The sequence below is a fragment of the Struthio camelus genome, chromosome 24 (assembly GCF_040807025.1).
Source record: "Struthio camelus isolate bStrCam1 chromosome 24, bStrCam1.hap1, whole genome shotgun sequence".
Taxonomy (NCBI): Eukaryota; Metazoa; Chordata; class Aves; order Struthioniformes; family Struthionidae; genus Struthio; species Struthio camelus.
The window spans coordinates 8,245,182-8,264,061 of record NC_090965.1 but is presented as its reverse complement, the minus strand read 5'-3'; the positions used below and the strand labels follow the sequence as shown (position 1 = coordinate 8,264,061).

At 50.3% G+C, this 18,880-nt stretch overlaps 1 protein-coding gene across 2 annotated transcripts in view; it reads left to right on the top strand.

Annotated features, from left to right (window-relative positions):
• PLXNA2 (plexin A2) overlaps positions 1–18,880 on the top strand; it is a 189,990-nt gene that overhangs the window by 128,119 nt on the left and 42,991 nt on the right. For both annotated transcript variants that reach the window (XM_068918140.1, XM_068918141.1), the window contains exons 9-12: positions 1,043–1,157; positions 10,210–10,410; positions 12,940–13,036; positions 13,290–13,483. In XM_068918140.1, the coding sequence (XP_068774241.1) occupies positions 1,043–1,157; positions 10,210–10,410; positions 12,940–13,036; positions 13,290–13,483 (607 nt within the window). The remainder of the gene's footprint in view (positions 1–1,042; positions 1,158–10,209; positions 10,411–12,939; positions 13,037–13,289; positions 13,484–18,880) is intronic.

Below are 18,880 nucleotides of genomic sequence, written 5' to 3'. Positions count from 1 at the left end.
AAAGCTGCACGGAGCTGACAGCCAGCACCTGGACTCTGAGCGTCGCTGACGGAGCAGAGCGCTCAGGCTCTTGCTGCTCTCGTTCTGCCTCACCCTCTAGATTTCTGCTGCCACGTTCCCCGCGTTGTGCCAATATGCTGAGGTGTCAATCCGGTGGGGTGGCTGCAGGGCCCCCTGCGCTGTTCCCTCTCTTGCCTGTCTGCTACCTGGGCTGAATCAAATCCAGTGGGGATGGCTTATGCCAACAGACAGTCAGCAAAACGCTGTCATGTAACATCGAGGACCAGCCTCGGAGGTGGAGCAGGTTCCTCCTGCAGATACTAACGGCTGTCATGAACCTTTTGTCTAATTGGCAGCCAATTGGAAAGCGTGGGATGAAAAATATCCAGCCAAATCCTTGGCACCTGGGCACACCCATGTCTGAAAGGGATCTCTAGTCTTTCCAAAAGGTTTCCTAAACAGTTAATTTCTTCCAATATAAATCACAAGTGCTTGCTGGACACTGTGCCCTCCAGGGCCAAGCAGGAGTGTTACCGTTGACTTTAAGCATTCCTAACTTGTGAAAAATAAAAAAAATAAAAAAAAAAAACCACTCATCCAGTTTTGCCAAGCTTCCCTTGTTTTCCAGATTCTCCTTGGACTGAAACTTAAGTCCAGAGACTGTACAATGCTGTGTTTTGTTGTACCGCAGTGTAATCACTTGTCATAAATCCAAGCTTGTAATGTATTAGTGAATGAATTCACAGGTGGTGTAAAGACTATATTTTGAGTAGTTTCCCAAACCTAAGATTGCACCATGTTTGTTCCTTTTGTTGTATCAAAACATCCCTTTCTAGGCGAGTAGCCGTTTATATAGTTCAAATAGAAGCAGAGTTTGAACAAATAACTGAGGTGGTTCTAGCTGTAGGTCAGACTATGTAATTTTGTGTTAGTTTTCTCCGAAGAAGTTGTTATCCCATGAATGAACCTGAGCCCATCTATGACTGTATGGGCTCTGCACCCTGAGAGCCAGCTCTGAAACTCGTCCTTCTTCCACTCGCAGGTGCCTGTCCTGTGTGAACAGCGCCTTCCGCTGCCACTGGTGCAAGTACCGGAACCTCTGCACCCACGATCCCACCACGTGTTCCTTTCAGGAAGGACGGATCAACATCTCTGAGGTACTGGGACTGTTTTGAGTACTTCTGAGCTCTTTCTGGTTTGCTTTTCCTGTGGCACAAGTAGCATGACTAATGCTAATATAAGGCTTTTTGACTTTCCGAAGGGTGGAGGTGTATTCCTGTACTTCTCTCTTGGCTGCCATCTAAAAGTGCAGAAAGCAGCTTTTACGGAGCATAGCAAGAAAGTGTCAGTCTAGCAAAAGCAATATGTCTCAACCTGAACACCGAAGCTGATCCCACCTCTTATAAGTGGGTATGCTTAAATTCAGTATAACTATGATTTCTGTAGTACTTCCCTTCAAGGATCGCAAAGACTTCTCAAAGACCAGCGCGTTTCAGTAACTCTGAAGTTACTGAACAAGGCATGCAGTGATTTTTCCCAGCAGCAAGCAGCCAGTCAGGTGCAGAGCTCTTGCCAACACAACCCACTGAATATGACACCAGGAGTCCCAGCAGGTCTGAAATTTGTGACTGTAGCCTGGCTGTAAACAGATTAGGAAGGGAATCACAAATGTGAACAGCCCCAAACGTTGAAAAAGAGAATTGATTCAGGTTCCAATGCTGTGGACCAGGAGCCATCTCTGTTAAGAGCCTATAAAAGGCGTAAGGCTCAGTTTCAAAAATGCTGAGAGGAGGAGGCGCTTCTGCAGCAACCTCAATGCACTGCATCGCTCAGCAAAGGTGCGGATGCCCAGGGAGAAGCACCTGCCCTGGGGAAAGCCAAAAGTTTTCTCAGTTCAGTTCAAAACCACCTAAACCTTGCTACAGATGTGTAGGGGACTTCCTTTTAAGATAGCAGGACCTTTGCTCTTCCTTCTCTCTAGTGGTGTGGGGTTTTTTTTCCCTTCGCGCTCAAAGCATTATCTGTCTTCCCAGGCTTTACAATTAGAGTCCTCATTTCTGTAGCTCTTCAACCCTATGATATCAAAAATGTTTTTTAAAGCTTGACAACTCCCTGATAAAGTAGGACAATTCCATTATCTTCATTTTACTCTTGGGTGAGCACAGGAGATCGTTACCTGAGATCACACAGAGTGAATGGAAGAGTTGGTGTCTGTCTGCCAGTTCCCGCTGTGATCTGCAGAGCCACGAGACTCTTATTTCTCCGAAGTACTCCTCCTTCCTCTGTCGTCCTCATCTTGTAGAGCTTCCATTAGTTTGTTTCTTACCAGCGGATATTATGTGTTGTCTAATGCCTTTCTGGTGATTACTTTTGATAAGGGCTAATGATAACATTACAGATAGTTTCTTGTTCATCTTGACTTCTCTGCACCTCTGAACACCCATGTAAACCCAGCCCTAATTTGTTTGCTTACTTAAAGTAAATTAGTTGCCACTTGTGTACACAATGCAGTTCTAATGCCTTTATTATGGGTATTTCGCTCCTGCTAAAACATCAAATAAATGCCTCATAAAAGTTTCCTCACTTAAAACAATTCAGATCGCAATGTTCTCATTGTGTCATGGCCTGATATATTGGCAAAATGTTTTTGCTTATCAGCATCATTCCCTGAATAGCAGAAAGTCTATTGTGTTGGGAATCAAAACATTAATAAGAGCACTTCAGCCAGAATTGCCTCCGTCAAGGAGGATTCAGAGAGAGCAGCACACAGATACATGTTGGCCGACTTTCAGTCCCACGTGCATGTTCTCACATAAGATTTGCACGCGTGTTCACATGGAGTTGGAAATTTTCTTGTGACTATATTTACTAGAAAATACCCTGAATATGCACTTTTGTTTCTGGCTCATCATAACTTGTGTCCCAACAGGATTCAAATGTATAACTTACTCCCTTTTATGCTGCTAGCAATCATGTGTTTGCCTTAGCGAAAGGAGCTCAAAGCCTGAGCCATGCCTCAAGGTGATGGTGGAAAGCAAGCCCCTTTCCGCGATCTGTATGCTTGCTCCTTGCCGTTTTCCGAATGTATTGACTAAACTAAATGCTGCTTTTTTTTTTCTTGCTTTCCATGAAAATACAAGTGAGAGAACACGCTTTTTCTGTCTCTGTGCCCTGTTGGGAGGAGTTGGTTCCTAAGCTGCAGTGCCCGAGTTCAGCAGTAGGTGCAGGGGACTCGGAGGGCTGAGTCTGGGGGTAGGTTGATGCATTGCCTCTGGGGGTAAAGTCCACCGGTACTGGGAAGCGATAGTCACGGGCATTTATGCTGCTTTGAAAAGGACACACCTTGCCAGTCAGATCTGTGTTTTATATCACGCTTTTGCCTTTTTAAAAGTTAAAGTATATTGTTTGTAAACAAGGCACGTCCAGTTTGGAGTCATTGGTGAATAGGAACAGAACCCTTCGATGCCTTTAAAGCAGAGCTGTCTTCCAGGATAGCGTTGACCGTTTGTGATGTCTTCCAGCTGGTGGGAAGTTCCTGACATGGTGTAAAACCAGACTCCTTTGAGGCCTTTGTTTCCAGGTGACCGGTTCTCTAAGCGTTAATAACATAAGCGCTCTGTTTTCTCAGCCTTTTCTTAGCCCGAGGCTTCATTATCTGCAGAAGGCGCATGGTTAGACATTGCTACCTAAGGAGCGATGAGAGGACAGAGGCCTGGGGCTGACTCGCAGCCCCAAAAGCGAGGTCTCTGCAGGAAGAGGTCTCGTGGATGTTTAGCACTGATCGTCTCACTTTACAGAGCTTCAGTCCCAAGGTGGAGCAGATGGCGCCTTGAGACCTCTGCTGCCTCAGATCAGGCCTATAATATCATTTTAATGTGTGTGAGGGGGTTGCGTTTGTGTGTGTGTAAGGCTTAGGGCTACAAAATATGTCTCTGTAAATGTATAAAACATGCAGATGAAGAGGAGTGTAGAAACACAGATATATTCTTACACCCCTTCCCAATGGAGAGCTAGAGCCAAATAAATCCTATTAGTTTCCCAGAATGTGGGATCCATTCCCTCTTTGATGTCCACTGCGTACAGATAATGTAATTTCCACGTGTGAGATGCTGAATCGGGGGATGGAGTGTTTCAGATGCTTAAAGTTTTGCACAGAGCCAGATTTCAGCTCTGTTCCGAGTCCCCCCGTCACCTGTCCCTGCTCAGGTGAGCAGAGGTTTTGCCAGAGCTCGCCCTTATCGTCACGTCTGGTCCACGAGGGGTTATTGATGGGGGAGAGAGAAGCTGCTCTGGACTTTTGTGTCTGTATTTACATGGCTGTAAATACCATGGTGCTTTATAAAATACAGACCAAGAGGCGGGTTACAGCCCATTCATACCGCACGAAACATAGGACAAAAGGTCGTTTGACATGAATTTTCTGGTGAGAAAAGTCTAGTTTCAGTGGACTTTCTTCTTTATATGTGTGGTTGCTAAGGGGCAAGATCTGCTCTCCTTTCCAGTAGCATAAATGAAGAGTAATGTGTTTCCATGAGTAATGGAGACTATAATTTATATCACTGGGAATACAACTAAGAGCCAAGGGTTTATATTCATGTGCCAAGTTCATTTATGTCTCTAACTTTAAAATGTGTGTAATTAGGTAACGTTTGTAGAGGTGTTTTTTTAAGATGACAAGTACAAAAATCTTGTATTTGCTTCCATTTGGGCTAAATGGCACGCTCAAAAGAAATACCCCCCCATTTCTAGGGGTTTTTTTCCCAAATAAGAGGTAGAAGATTTGACCTACTGAAACTGTTCTGTCTAGCCCAAATAATAACCCTGGGTGCTCTGCTCTGCTCCAGAGGTAGATGCAGATCTCTGGTGTTGGAGATGTTCGTAGACCTCAGAACCTCTGAGGCTGAAAGGCGCTGGAGGAGCGTAAGATACCTTTGTAAATGATGTGTGGTGATATTTCATTCATAGCATATTTTTAAAAGTCTGTACCACTCATGTGTTGGAGTCTTGTCTTTCTCCAGCAGATCTCCTGATTTGTGTTTGTTCTGGTTTACAGAAGTCAAGAAAGATAATGAGAGAATTGAGCGTGTTTGTTTAGCCAGAGGAGGTAATAACGGCCTTTCTAACTCACTGCAGGATTTACTTCTCGTGAATTAAAAAACAAATTAAACTGATTAGAGAACAAATTGCATATTCCACTGCCTGCAATTCTCTCTTTTATTCTGTATTTTCTGGCCACTCAGATCTTCCTGGCGGTAGCAACGGTGAAAAGCAGAACCAGGCGCGCGGAGCTGTGCCGCGCCAGCCGGGGGCCGGTGGCCTTGGTTGCTCGCCGAAGGGCCCTGGCCCGCGGGCAGGGGTGCGGTGCCAGCCCCTTTCCCCTTTATCGTGCACCTTCTGTAAAGGGAACAAGCACGGGGAGAGGCGTTGATAAGGTTGCCGATGTTGCCCCTAAGAAAATGTTTTGTTAGCACCTCTTTTAGAGCAGGCAGCGTGCAGAGGAGGTAGCGAGCGGACGAAGACGCGTACCGCGCACAAACGCGCCGTGCAGGTTTCCGCAGACCCTCTCGGTGCTGGGCGCAGGCTGGGCGCGCCTGACTATGGCTGTACACCACCGCGGCGGCAATTTTTTTTTTTAAAAAAAAAAAGGAGAGAGACCTGAAAGCTGAACGCTGAGCTTGGATTGGAAGCGGCACAAACAGGGGCGCGAGGGCCCCCAGCGGCGCTGTCGGCGGGGCCGCGGCGGCTGAGCAAGCCCGGCACCCTCCGCCAGCCCCTGCAGGTTTTTGGAGCTTCGTTCGCTCGTCTGATAAATTCACTAGCAACCGCCAGCAGCGATGCGGCTCCCCGCGAGTGCCTTGTGCTTTGGGTAACGTGGCATCTTCCTGCGTATCCCTCCCTTCCTAAACGTATGTCCCTTATTAACGTGATCGCTGTAGCTGTCAGGCAGCACGGAGGGGCTGCAATTCTTGGCTTTTCCCCAGCGTGGAGGACACTCAGTCAGACTGGCTTTCTTTTCACCAGAGCCCCAATGTGCCATTTTTCTCCTAGTGAAACCCCTGCTCGAAGAAAAGGAAAAAAAAAAAATCTATTGTGTCCTGCTCATCTCTAACGACAGTAGAACAGTTTTTCCTACCTGCGTTTCCGGCACTACAGAGCAGGTTTGAAAATGTAAGTCCCCTCCTATGTCGCTGTAGGAAAAAGCATTTCTTAACAGTCGCCTCACGAATGGCAGTGGCCAGAAAGGATAATGGTCCATAACATATTCATTTTTCTCAGGACTGTGCACTGAGATTCTCCCACTGGTGATATGGTTAGAGATTTTTATTTTTTATCACAATGTGATAAAAAGGTTTTACAATTCCAGGACAGCTTTCCTCCCGAACATAGGCTTCTCGAAGAGCTGGGACCCTCCAGGGACCCATTCGCCTCCTGTTGGTCCTCTATACCGCTTTGCGGTTAAATGCAAAAACTTCAAATGCAGTAAGATCTTGAGCGTGAGATGGTGCAGGTGTGCCAAGATATAGCAAGGAGGAAGAAGAGTGTGTGCAAAGACAGCAGGGATTTGGGGAGGGAATATGCCATGTATCTTAGTAGTGGGCTGGGAGTAGGATAAAGACCGAGCTGGGATGTGAATCCGCGATACCCGGCTCTCGGGGAGCCTCACACGTGAGGCTCGTGGTGACGTTCCCTTCCAGCCCCCAAACCTGCTCTGCTGGAGGAAAGGGCTTTTCTCCCCTTCCCAGCGTAGCCAGCTTCCCTGCTGTTGGAGTTCAAAATCACTCCTGGCTGTTAATCCGTGAAAGTCCCTATTAGAAATAAAATGAAAAATACATAAGGAAAAGCGCCACTAAAAAGGTTTACGAGGCAGCCGTTTAAGCTACTGGCTCCTGCGAACGAGGGTTGCATCTGTTTCTCATTTACGACTGGCCTGAGCCTGCAGTGAAACAGCATCCCGCCGGCCCGGCTGCGAGCGGGGCGGTCAGGAGACACGGGGGTTTCTCCCTGCGCGCCCGCTCCTCGCGGGAGTTCCCGTCCCCGTGATTTAGTTTAACTGCTGGGCAGGGTGGCGGAGGGCTTGGCGTGCCGGGATGGCGTTTGGCAGAGGAAAGGGAGACGTTGCCCTGATTTTTTTCCTACAAGCTTCTACTTGAACTTGGGATTAATCATTTAGTACCAGATACTTACAGGTATTTAGGTTCCTGTTTCCGTTAGATCAAAGGGAGTTAGAGCTCAACAGAATTTAAATACTTTTGACAGTCAGGACCTTCCTCTCTGCAGTTCCTGGCGTCTAAAGTGAGGAAAACCCGCTCCCAGGAGGGTGTGAAGGGAGCGTTCAGGGCGGTGAGATCCTATGGGAGGCATGCCATGTAACTATCACATATGGTTGGGTCTTTTTAGACTTAGATTATCATTTGGACATCCAGTTTTTTCTGGTGGCTCATGTGGAACTAACTGGTGATCTGCTCCTCTGTAGAGTGCTGTTTGCAGGGACGGTTTCATTTCATTTGGGATATGACATCTTGCATGGCGAAGTCCTGAGCCTACTGCAGTATAAATTCTTGTCGTTAATTAACAATTGCATTATTTTGGCCAGACAGTGGCAGAAGTGGAACCAAAAGCACAGCAGTCGTCTGTACTTAATGTTTAAAGTGCTGTGCTTAGTGTTTTAAGAGCCCAAGACCACCTACTGCCATGTTTTTAGAACACATAGTCTGGGAGGCAGCAGCGTTTTGCTCTTTTCTCCTTTACTGCAGTCACATAGACGTTTGAAATGTTTTCATATTGTTTTCACTGGGAAATGTAATAGACGACTTCCAGTTTCATGGTATTTTGTACGCTCAAAAATCGGGCAGTTTTCAGGGATTGAATAACTGCAAATCTTTACCAGCTCTGGCTGAGAACTCCTTAATTTGTGTACGAAATTGCCATCAAGGACTAAGCATCACCCGTTACTAAATGCCAGCTGTTCACCTGCGCTTGGGTCAGTTTTGGGAGCCTCCGTGATTCAGAAAGTCCCTGTCAGCCCCCCAGGGGGTCCTGAAGCTCCCGTCGGGCTGGACTCGCACCGCGGGAGGGTTCAGCTCCAGCTCTGCTGGCTGCTGTTAGCAAACCTGGTGTCTCGTGTTGCGGGAAGAGGACCTGGTTAACCTCCTCTTTCGTCCAAGAGGCTTCAGCTCTTCCCCAGAACTTGCTGTGGTGTGTTGGTTCTGAAGGAGCCGGGGCACGGAGAGCCCCTCAGCCTCTCTTTCCTTGTCCTTTCCATGCCTGTTTCTCCAGACTGGAGCAGGAAGGGCCTGAAGTGACATTTCTTTGTGCTGTTTTGTTTCAGTCCCTCCTCCTCCAGCCAAACAGCCTCTCGCCTCTCCTGGTTGTCTTTTTCTGGTGTCCCCCCTCACAGCGTTAGCTGTGGCCTGGCAGGATGATGGCACTTTAAGGCTGTAGCTGTAGCATGCTTCCAAATTTGCATTTGACTCAGAAAAATGTATTCCTGGAGCAGCCCCAGCTTCCATCCCCTAGGTGGACAAAGACTTTGATCTGAAGCAAGGGCTGCTGCCGCTGCCCGTTTGCTTGGATCACTGAGCTTCCCTGGAAAACCCCCTTCCCTCCTGCCCAGCAGCTTCTGGGGTTCCAGATAAACCAGGAAGGCCTCTGCATGCTGACAGTCGCCTTTGCAAAAAAGCCTATAAGGTGCCCACAGGGACTATTTCCAGAAGAGTTAGAGGCTTATGTTTGCGCAGCCCAAAGGGTGCGTTGTGAAGAAGGCAGAGAATTAGTGTCTCAGATTCAAGGGGCATCAGCGTTCATCTGCGCGGAGGTGTGGCACCTTCTGGGCTAGCCTCTGTCCTTGGCCAGCGCGATGCCATGTCTGCAGCCAACACCCCGTCGCAGGAGATCGGGAGCCGCAATCGCCTGCGGGTAGTTCTGCTACGCTGCGCAGGAGGGGACAGGCGGCGTTCCCCGTCACTGTGCGGTGTCTCCTGCCCCACTGATACGTACTAAGATCGAGTCGTATGCAAACCAGTTCAGTTTGGTTTAGGTCTCCCTCCTCTGCAAGAGGTCCCTCCTCAGATCAAGAACAGCCTCCTGTTTGCTGAGAACATCACACAAGAAAGCGCTGCAGGGCCTTTACCAATGCCATTTGCTGGAGGAGGCTTTGAGTTTATTGCACACGCCAAACGCTTCCTGCGGTTCCTAGAGAAAAGGCCGGTTTAGCAGACTAGCAGCTTTGCCCAGGGGAATCAGGATCGAGGTGCTTAACCTTGTCTGAGAAAACCCTAACCCTGTACTTTCTGGATACTTGCTGCAACCAAATCCTCCCGTCCTTGGACGTCCTCCACTTCGCAGCAGCACAGAGGAGGGATGAGCGTCGCTTCACAGAAACGAAACGGGTGGTTCGGCCCGGGATGCCCGGCAGGCCCAGCTGGAGGAAGCACGTGTCCCACCCCAGCACCTCGCAGCTAAGAAAATATCAGTGCAGATAGCAGCGTGGGAGCGCTGCTGTGAGCTCGCTGCGGGTTCGGGAAGGCCAGAGGTTTCAGAACAGTAAGAGGTGAGAGCAGATAGAGCAGAAATTAATGCAGCCTCTGAAACTAATGGCATATTGGCATAATTTTGCTCAGATAGAGCAGAACAGTACCTGGTAGCAAGAGGCAAGCGCTTCCCATGCAGATCAGCCTCCTTTTGAAGCGACACGCGTTCACGTGGTGTAAGTAATGACATGAGATTAAAAAAACCCAGAAGGAGTGTGGAGCACGTGGCTAGGAGCAGCCGGTCCACCCGCTAGAGACGCGGGGCTGCGGCGGCACCGGGGAGCCGGCAGGTGCAAACGTGCCGCCCCTCGCTTCCGGAGGGGCAGCAGGAGCCGGGGGGTGGGAGGCCTCGTGGCTCCGGAGATAAAAACCCATCGCCCGCAGCAAGCTCGGAGGAAGGAGGCTGCCTTGGCTTCGTTCCCTGGATGGCAGCGCTCCTTCTTGTGTCACTGCTGTGACAAAATCGGCACCGCTCCCCGAGCGGGGAAATTGTAACGAGGGGCTCTTTATTTCTGCACTTGACCTGCCGGTTTGTGGCAGACCGAGGGATGCGGAGGGACTGTGCTGGTCCCGCTTCTTGGGGCTTTGGGTGGCTGTCCCGAGTGCCGCGGGGCTGCGAGGTGGCCAGACCTGTTGACTGAGCAACGCTGTAACCTCTGCTCTCTTGTATGTGCCCCAGGACTGCCCGCAGCTCTTACCCACAGAGGAGATCCTGATCCCGGTGGGAGAGGTGAAACCCATCACGCTGAAGGCCCGAAACCTCCCGCAGCCGCAGTCGGGCCAGCGCGGGTACGAGTGTGTCCTCAGCATCCAGGGGGTGATCCATCGCGTGCCCGCCCTGCGCTTCAACAGCTCCAGCGTCCAGTGCCAGAACAGCTCGGTGAGGCTCGGGGCTCGCCAGGCCGACGGCGGGGCGGCCCTACGAGGAGATAAATGGAGAGAGCAAGGGAAAGGGCGAGATGGGGCACGGGCGGGAAGGGCTACGGTGGTGGGAGAGGGAAGAGGGCGAAGCTGCGTCCGTGCCGCGGTGGTCGCAGGAGCCTGGCCCCAGCCACCAGACGCCTCCGCGGCCCGAGGAGGCCTCGCGTCGCCTCCTCCGGCGACCCGCAGACGCGGCCCCTTGCAGGCACAGCAGTTACTGTTCTGGGTACTGACAAATGCAATCGTTGGAATAGCAAACCCGAGGTGCCTGCAAGTTCGCTGCGCTGACACGTAAACCCGTGGCAAAAGATGCATCTGCAAGCTGCAGCTTTCACTGCTGTGAGGCCAGCCAGCGCTCCTGTCCCAGAGAGCAGAAAGGGTGAGACCGCGAAGGTTGGCCAAGGCAGCAGATGCAGCCGGTGTCAGGGCCCAGGAGCGCTGGTAGCTCCTGTTGCGTGACCGCTGCGCCCAGCTTCCAGCCGCAGGTAGGAGAGCGGAGCTGCCGCCTGCCTTGAGCTGAACCAAGCACCTCTGTTAGCATGCAGCAGCTACCCAAACTGGGGGTCAGCTCAGAAGTGCTGTGAAAGAGGCAGGTTAAACCTCAGGAAAAGGGAGAAGAAACTGTTTAGGGGGAAGGAAAGAGTGAAAAATTCCAGGTGGGACTCCGCCGTAGGCGTGCAAGGTGTTTAATTATAACAGTGGCCCAGAGAAGATCCTTTATCTGGCAGTCCCTTGTCTGACTGCAGGGGGTCAGCAGAGGGAAGAGGAGGAGGAGGGGATGCCACAAAGGTGTTAAGGCAAGCTAATTCACAGAGGAGAGATAAAGAGAATCACAGACCCCTTATCAGGGAGCTGTCAAATCCCAGGTCACGGCAGCTTGACAGAACACAGTAATGCTGAAAAGCTGCGCGGCGCAGGGAAGGAGGGGAGAGGAATACCGCCGGAGAGAGGATACGGCGCAACAGAGAGATGGAAATTACCCGAACGATGCTGCTGAAGAAGCAGGTAGGGGGAGATAGCTCTGCCTCAGTCTGCAGCAGGATGTGGCAGCCCTGGCGAATGGACCTGGAAGGGTTTTACTGCAACCTCCCAGCAGTGCCGCTGGGAACGCTCAGTATTAATAGTGTAGCAGTTCTCGCAGGGAGGGCTTTCGCTTTTCAGAGTCGCTGTGGCACCTGCTTGGGAACGCTGAACTGCCTAAGGCAAACACAGCCTTGCCTCTGTCCACAGGGCACCCTCCACCTGCACCGCGTGCGCCTGTCACCTAGCCCGCTTCAGCGGGACGAAGGGCAGGGAAGACCTTGCTTCTCTGGCTCCTCACTGTGCACTCGGAGAGGTCCGTGGGCAAAGAGGACACATTCAGTTTGTTTTAGGCAGCAGAACGAAGAACTTCAGGGTCTACTTTAATGTTCAGCAAAGATGGTCTTAAATTGTTAATGAAGTTTTGAATTTTTAAAAATTTCACCGGATATTTATACATCACTGGCTGTCTTTGGGCCTTGCAGCTTGGTGGCTAATAAATGTCTTAATACTGTATAGTACTTTTCCTATCCAAAGTGATTTATGAATATTAGAAAAGCACTTTTATTACTGTTAGGCAAATAGGAAATAGTACGTAGAAAATTTAAGGACAACTCTGTGCTCACTGTTCTCTCAGTTGAGTAGAAGGTCTGGTTTTATACAAACTTTGTAAAATCCACGCTGGGTAAATCAGTATAACTAAATGTAATAAGTTAAAACAGCGCAGTTTTTGGACGTGGACAAGCTCTAAGCGGCCTGCCTTGGCCGAGACTTCATTGCCTTATCCCACAGATGAAGGCAATGCTCTGTTACCCAAGACTTTTTAGCAGGTCTTGGTTGGTTTAAAGAGAACAGCTGTATGTGGGGCCTTATTGGTGCTAATTGTGATAATGGGGATTACAAAGTACAGTAGGAATTCATCTGAAGTGTCCAATCCACGCTGCTGTGGCCTGCAGGATGTCCATGAGAAGGTGAATAATTGAAGTGAGTGCTACCATAGACTAGACTGAAGCAGAGCCTTGGAAAGGACTTCTCTGCACCATCTCTTTCTCCCTCCGTTATTGCCTGTTTTCTCAGCCTGAGCCGTACAGCTTGATTTCTAAGCTCCAGTCACACTGGGGTGCGTGGTGCCTACAGAAGAAGATGGCCTGCAGGCAGCAGTCTTTCTAGCTTGATTAACTGGAGGGGCTGTATTGATAAGCTAGCGACTGAGTGACAAGAGCAGCCTACGTGAGTGGAATAATTAATCTCTTGCCTCTCTCAGGGACCAGATCTGATTTAATTATCTTAGTGGTGAGCAGAAGTGAGCCAAAACAGGACCCTGGAGATGAAGTGTAAACCTAGTGGTCGTTCAGATATCAGCACAGGTTTTTAAGCAGAGAATTGACATCATTTTAAAAATCCTCTTTTTGTGTTACCGACTCGGATGCATCCTCCCAAGCGTTTCATTCTCAATCTTCTTCTTTAGTATCTCTATGATGGGATGGACATAAGCAACTTAGCAGTGGACTTCGCTGTGGTTTGGAACGGGAACTTTGTTATCGACAACCCAGAGGATTTGAAAGGTAATGCCTGTTCGGTTTTGCTTTCGAGCCGTGGGAAGGAAGGCTTGTTGAGGGCTGGGAAGTGGGTTTTAAGGCAGAGCAGCGTTAGCTACAGTCACTGTTACTGCAGCCGGGGACGTCGCGTACCTGGTAGATGCCGGGAGATCGACTCCTCCCGGCCCTGGGGAGCTGGGGACCGGCGTAAGCGGTGTAAGGCTCGAGGGGCCGCGCTCCGCCGCGGCGCTCAGCCTGTGCTCGTCCCCCCTCTCCGCAGTTCACCTGTACAAGTGCGCGGCCCAGCGGGAGAGCTGCGGCCTGTGCCTAAAGGCCGACCAGAAGTTCGAGTGCGGCTGGTGCCGCGGCGAGGCCAAGTGCACGCTGCGCCAGCATTGCAGCTCCCCCGCCGTTCAGCCCTGGCTCGACTGGTCCAGCAGAAACGTCAAGTGCTCGAATCCACGTATCACCGAGGTAAGCGAGGGTACCTGGAGCCTGCCCAGCTCTGGCCCGTTCTCCTTAATTCTATCAAAATTGATTTGCGTCTGTTTCCGTCTAGTCTGAAAATACATCGTCATCTGTCCTGCGCTGAGGAAGAGAGAAGAAAACGCTCCACTACTTTCCGTGAAATTAATTTGCGGATTCTTGAGCACACGAGCAGAGTTTGCAACCCCGGTGCCCCCGCTCGGCATCTGTCACTTGCCAGGCATCGCTGTCACCGGTGGGGTGACCGCTATGGACTGTTGCATGAATGCTAATTAAACTAGGGAGCTAATTAGTCTATAGTTGATGTTTCTGATGTTTCTGCTCAGACCACTGAGGGATGCAAAATGTCTCCCAGGAGCATTTTTACCAGTAAAACTGCTCCTGGTCTGTTAACGTTACTATTAGGAGTGACACGTCAGGTGGGGATGAAAGAAGGTTTTGGTTTCTCACCTAATTAACTCCCCCCAGTAGCCTCCCTTGTCCCGAGCGTGCGTCCGTGCTGCCGAAGGAGTAGTAGGGCACAGGTGTAAAACAATGTTGTAGCCAAGTGGCCTCTTGCACCGATGTTTGTGGCTACTCCGGGCACGGCAGGGAAGGGAGCAGGGCTTTTCCACGTACTTGTGCCAGCTTAATAAAGACCCTGTTACAATATGGAAGTTTCCTCTTAACGCAAATTGGTTTCTAAACCAGCCTAGTTAAACTAGCTCGTGCTCAAACCCCCTGGCAGGCAGGCCTGAGCCTCCTTTTCCTCAAGGAGAGGAGAAAACCGTAGAGGCTTGTAGCGTTGTGATGGGGCTGGGCTTGACTGATGGAGCATACCGCTGAGGGGACTCCGTCCGTCCCACAGGGACGTTATCAGGCCTCTGGCGTTTCTTTCCTGCACCTTCTGCCTGGCCAGATCATGCTAATAACGGGCAGGCGTTTCTCTTGTGCAGAGCTTGGTAGACACCGAAACGCCGAGCGGAGCTGGTGCGACTGCAGAGCGGAGGTCGGTGTGGTTTTGATTGTGTGGAGAGGTGAAAATGTTGAAAACTGTTGAGAGTCTGCCCCTTCCTTAGTTCTTTTTGCTTATCTAGCAGGTCGTAGCTATCTATGTAGAGATAAAATGAGCCTTATGGGCATGCCGGGATGTTCACCTTGTCCTGCCGGTTACAAGAAACCAAAGTTACCGAGCTCCAAATCGAAAGGGGGCTGGCTGCTCATCGCCAGAGGGAGGTCTGCTCTCGATTTTAGACTCAGGTGCTTGAGGGGCCGCTTACCTGGGCCCAAGGTCGTCTGGCTTTTGCGTTAACAAGCAGGAAGCCCTGCCAGCACTGGCGCTTCCCAAGTCACAGCCTTTCCAGGAAGAGGGGCCTGGCAGCAATGTTTCTGGGTGCCCATTGCCATTAACTTTTTAAAAGTTATAGAGGAAGTTAATGAAAACGTTGCAGTGCACTGACAGCATTCACTTTCCACCTGAAATGCGCTCTGAGCAGAAAGCTGGCTGCTGCGGTGTCAAAGTCCTACTTGAAGCCTGCTTTAAGCTCCCTGTATTTGCTTACCTCCTGATTCAGGAGCGTGCTGAGGCGCTCGCTCAGCTCTGGCCGGAGCTGATCCCAGCGGTGATGGGTTGGCACGCGGCAGCGAGCGCTACCCAGGCTGTGCTGCCCTGGGAGCTCCCCTTCCCGTCCTGCCTGACAGCAGGAGCCTATCGAAGATGTTGGCTCAAAGGGGCTTCGTTCCCTTCCTCCCCAGAACTCCTTAAGGGAAGGAGTAAGCTCTCCCCCGTGGTCCCTTTCAGCAGTAGGCAGCTCCTCTTTTCCTTATCTGAGTGTTCTGCGTGCGCAGGGTTATGTTACAAGATGCCGGAAGCAAAATAGCCTCTGCCTGGGATTTTCTTCATCATAAACTGTCCAGACAGTTGTAACATTTCAGAAGTCTTAGATTTATTTACCCCTCCTTGAGCTAGGCAAAGAAGGGGAAAAAAATACTCTGCTCCAGCCACTGAATAATTTGCATCTGAGCATTTTTTCAGGCTGGCTCTCATTGCTGGCTGCAGGCATGGCACTGCCACGGAGTATTTTATCACTGTCCAACTTGAAAGCAATATTTTTGGTCTCTGTCCAAAGAGAAAAGAGCAGAGCTTTGCTGTTGCACGTTTCTTGTCTGCATACCCAGGTCTGTCTCGGCTGTCAAAGCGGGAGGCACGTGTGCCTCGCCAGGGGATGTTCTGAGTCTCGGAAGATTGCCCTGGGTGGGTTTGGAGCTGAGACAATGAGTAGGAAACGTTGTCTGTGCTTTTGTTGGCAGATCGGCCGATTCCACGGTGAGGGTCAGCAATAGAAAACATAAGTTTTAGGGGAATCTGTCTCGTGTGCTCAGCTGACTCTGGCAGTGCTGTGAGCTGCTGTGATTTTATCGTAAGTCTTGCAGCGTTTGGTGTTTTTCCTTGAGCTTCACCTCCCACACTTGTTATGAATTTACCTTTTGGGGTTTTTTTTTTTTTTTTTTTTTCAAGTCAGGTTTCCACTATTGTGGAAAAAGAAGGGGAAAACTAGAAAGAACTATAGCCGCCTTTGTGTACTTTGAGATCTGCTGATGGGGAAAGGCACTCTAGCGGACTAAGTTCTATTACTGAATTGTGCAAGTTCTCGGGCAGTCAGGCCTATAGGCAAAGGCAGAGCCTCAGCAGAAACCCTGCAGTTTTGGGTATTCCTAAACTCAAACCTCTCAATGTCCCAGGATACCTTCTGTTATAGCTCCTAGGTTCCACTCCCTCTGGGGGAAGCGTAACTAGCAAAAAGAGATCATGCTTTAATAGTCATAAAAGTAAACAAACGGTATATACACTGTCCTTTTCTTTGCATGGTCTGACTATGGGGCCAAGCCATCACTGCTGGTGTCCCTTTAACAGCACCAAACTTCCACGCAGTCTGTGGTCTCAGCAATAAATAAATAAAAATCAGTTTTCTTGCGAACAAGCGGCACTCTGATCTCCTATTCATTTATTTGCAGGCCTCATTAATATAACATCAGCGCAACAAACAGCTGAAGGGGGGGTGGTGTCAGGCTGAATAATGGAGTTGCTCTGCTGAGATAACAATTAGGTTCTGAATGTGCTATCAGCTAAGGCAGAGACAAGGAGGGATCATGCCGGGATGACAATGCTTATGTGCTGCTTCCCTGCTGGGCTCATCAGCTGGGGCCCACAGAGCTTTGGGGGGGGGGGGGAAGACAAAGAGATAAGGATGAAGGTGGATGACATTTGGAGGAGGGGGTGGCGGTTATGCCATTTATTCTGCAACCAGGACGCTCTCTCTGCACCCTAATGGATGCCAACTGGTTATACTGCACAACTGTCTTGGGCTCCCAGCTTGTCTCCAGCTCAGCAGAAGGAAAGGTCTGTCTGTGACTTGCAACCAGTCCTACTTCTCCCTGGCTTTTGCAGACACTTCTGGTTTAATATTGCTGTATTTCAGAACTGGCAAGCCATAAGGTGAAAACGTTGATCTTACATTACAGGAGCGTCTTCTGCAGGCTGGGGGGGAGCATGCTAGCACTGTATTGGGCTCAGGGATCCTTTTCCAGCCCCGGCACTGCTGGTGCTTCCTGTTCAGAGCAGGACGGCTGGGCACCAGCACTCCCCAGCTCTGCTCCTGCCTCAGCCACTGAATTTCTGGGTCCCAAGGCAAATACTTGCTCCTTTTTGCATCTGAAGATGCCCTCACTGAGGGTTTGATACAGTAATAACCTATCACCAATTTAATATTCACAAAGTGCTGTGAGATCCTCAAACAGGAGGATAAGAAGGAGGAGGAAAACATTTTTGGGTAGATGAGGGGGAAGCAAGCTGGCCCACAAGTTGCCACCTCCCAAATTTCTGCCTTTCTCCTCTTCCCATCTTCTCCGCTGTGTATTCCCAGCTCTCCAGCACAGGGAACGTCCTGAAGGATGGCTAGGCAGGATATAAGAAGCAGCACAAGGTTATGAGCCTGGGAGGAGAATGCATCTTTCACTGGCTTGGTGGGAACTGCATGTAGATGGTTTATGAAGAGCAAGCAGAATGGAGGGACATGAAGCTCATGTCCAGAAAGAAGCCTTCAGAGGGGCTTATTCTTCAGGGATACAGATGCTTTGCTTCACAGCTGCGGCGCTCTATCGTACCAACTACATTAAAGCTCAGGTGTGGCCTCTGTGGAGGGTTATTGGCACCTTGCTGCCACATGGATGCAAAACCCTTAAGATGAACAAGCAAAGCTGAGTTGATTTGTATTGGTACAACCTACCTTGGTTTGAGGTAAGAAGCTGCACCAGCAGAAGTGTGCTGGTGCGTCTGTGTCCCGTAGGTGACATAAGGGCAGAGCAGAGCGCAAGGGTAAGCAAGCTCATCTCTCCGTCCGTTTCGTCTGTGTGTCTGCAGCCTCTGTAGTGATAATCCAGTGCTTTGCACTTGCATATATCCTTTCACTGAGCAGCACGGAACATGCTTTGTAGGAAGGCGAGTTGCTTATTTGTCTCACGCAAGGAGAAACTGAGACAGAGAGGAGAAGGGTCCTGCGAGAGTAATTTAGGAGATCAGCAAAACCAAAGGCTGTGCATGCCAGCCCCCGCTTCAGATCTTAGTCAGTGATTTTTCAGACTGTTTCAGTTTTGCAGATGTCCTAAAAAGTTTCCAGCAGAGGTACAGAGCCTTACGCAGTAAATGTAAAACCCCGATAACAGCCTTGTTTTTCCTTGCTCCCCGCTGCAGATTCTTTTGATCCTGCAAGGCTGAAAACCTCTGTGCTAAACGCATTACTGCTGGTCGCAGTACACGAGTAACTCTAACAACGTGATGAGCCCTTTTTAGGGCAGATAGGAAGCAAATAGGCCTAACGTTGCTTGGGGAATATTTCTTCCTAATCCTTTCTGTCTCAGAGCAGAAATGCAGCCTGTTGTTACGGCGAGCTCTGCAGTCTGTGCAGCTTCCCGCCCTGACCGGGTTTAGGGGGGCTTAAGATAGACCCGGACGGCGGCAGCAGCCGCCACAGGTTAGATCTGCTGAGCGGCGGTTGTGCGTCTACGTAAAAACAGGGCCTCAGAAATCTGTGTGAAAAGCAACCCGAGGTCCAGATGCTGCTGACGGCGAGCGCGCCGCGGGGCGCTGCCCGGGCCGGTGGCCGTCGCCGCCGCTCGAGGGGTCCCCGCCTTGGGGGCCGCTGGACCTCTAAGACTCCCCTTCTTTCCGGGGTTGCGGCTGAATCTCCCCAGCTGTAATTAATTGAACGCATCTGTTGTGACCCTGGGGCTGCTGTATGGCACAGTTACTTCAAAACTGTTCAATTAGCGGCCACTAAAATCTAGGTCGAGCGGAGCTCCGTGCTGGGGCTTTTCCAGGTCAGGGCGTTTTTCGGGCCGGGCGGCTTG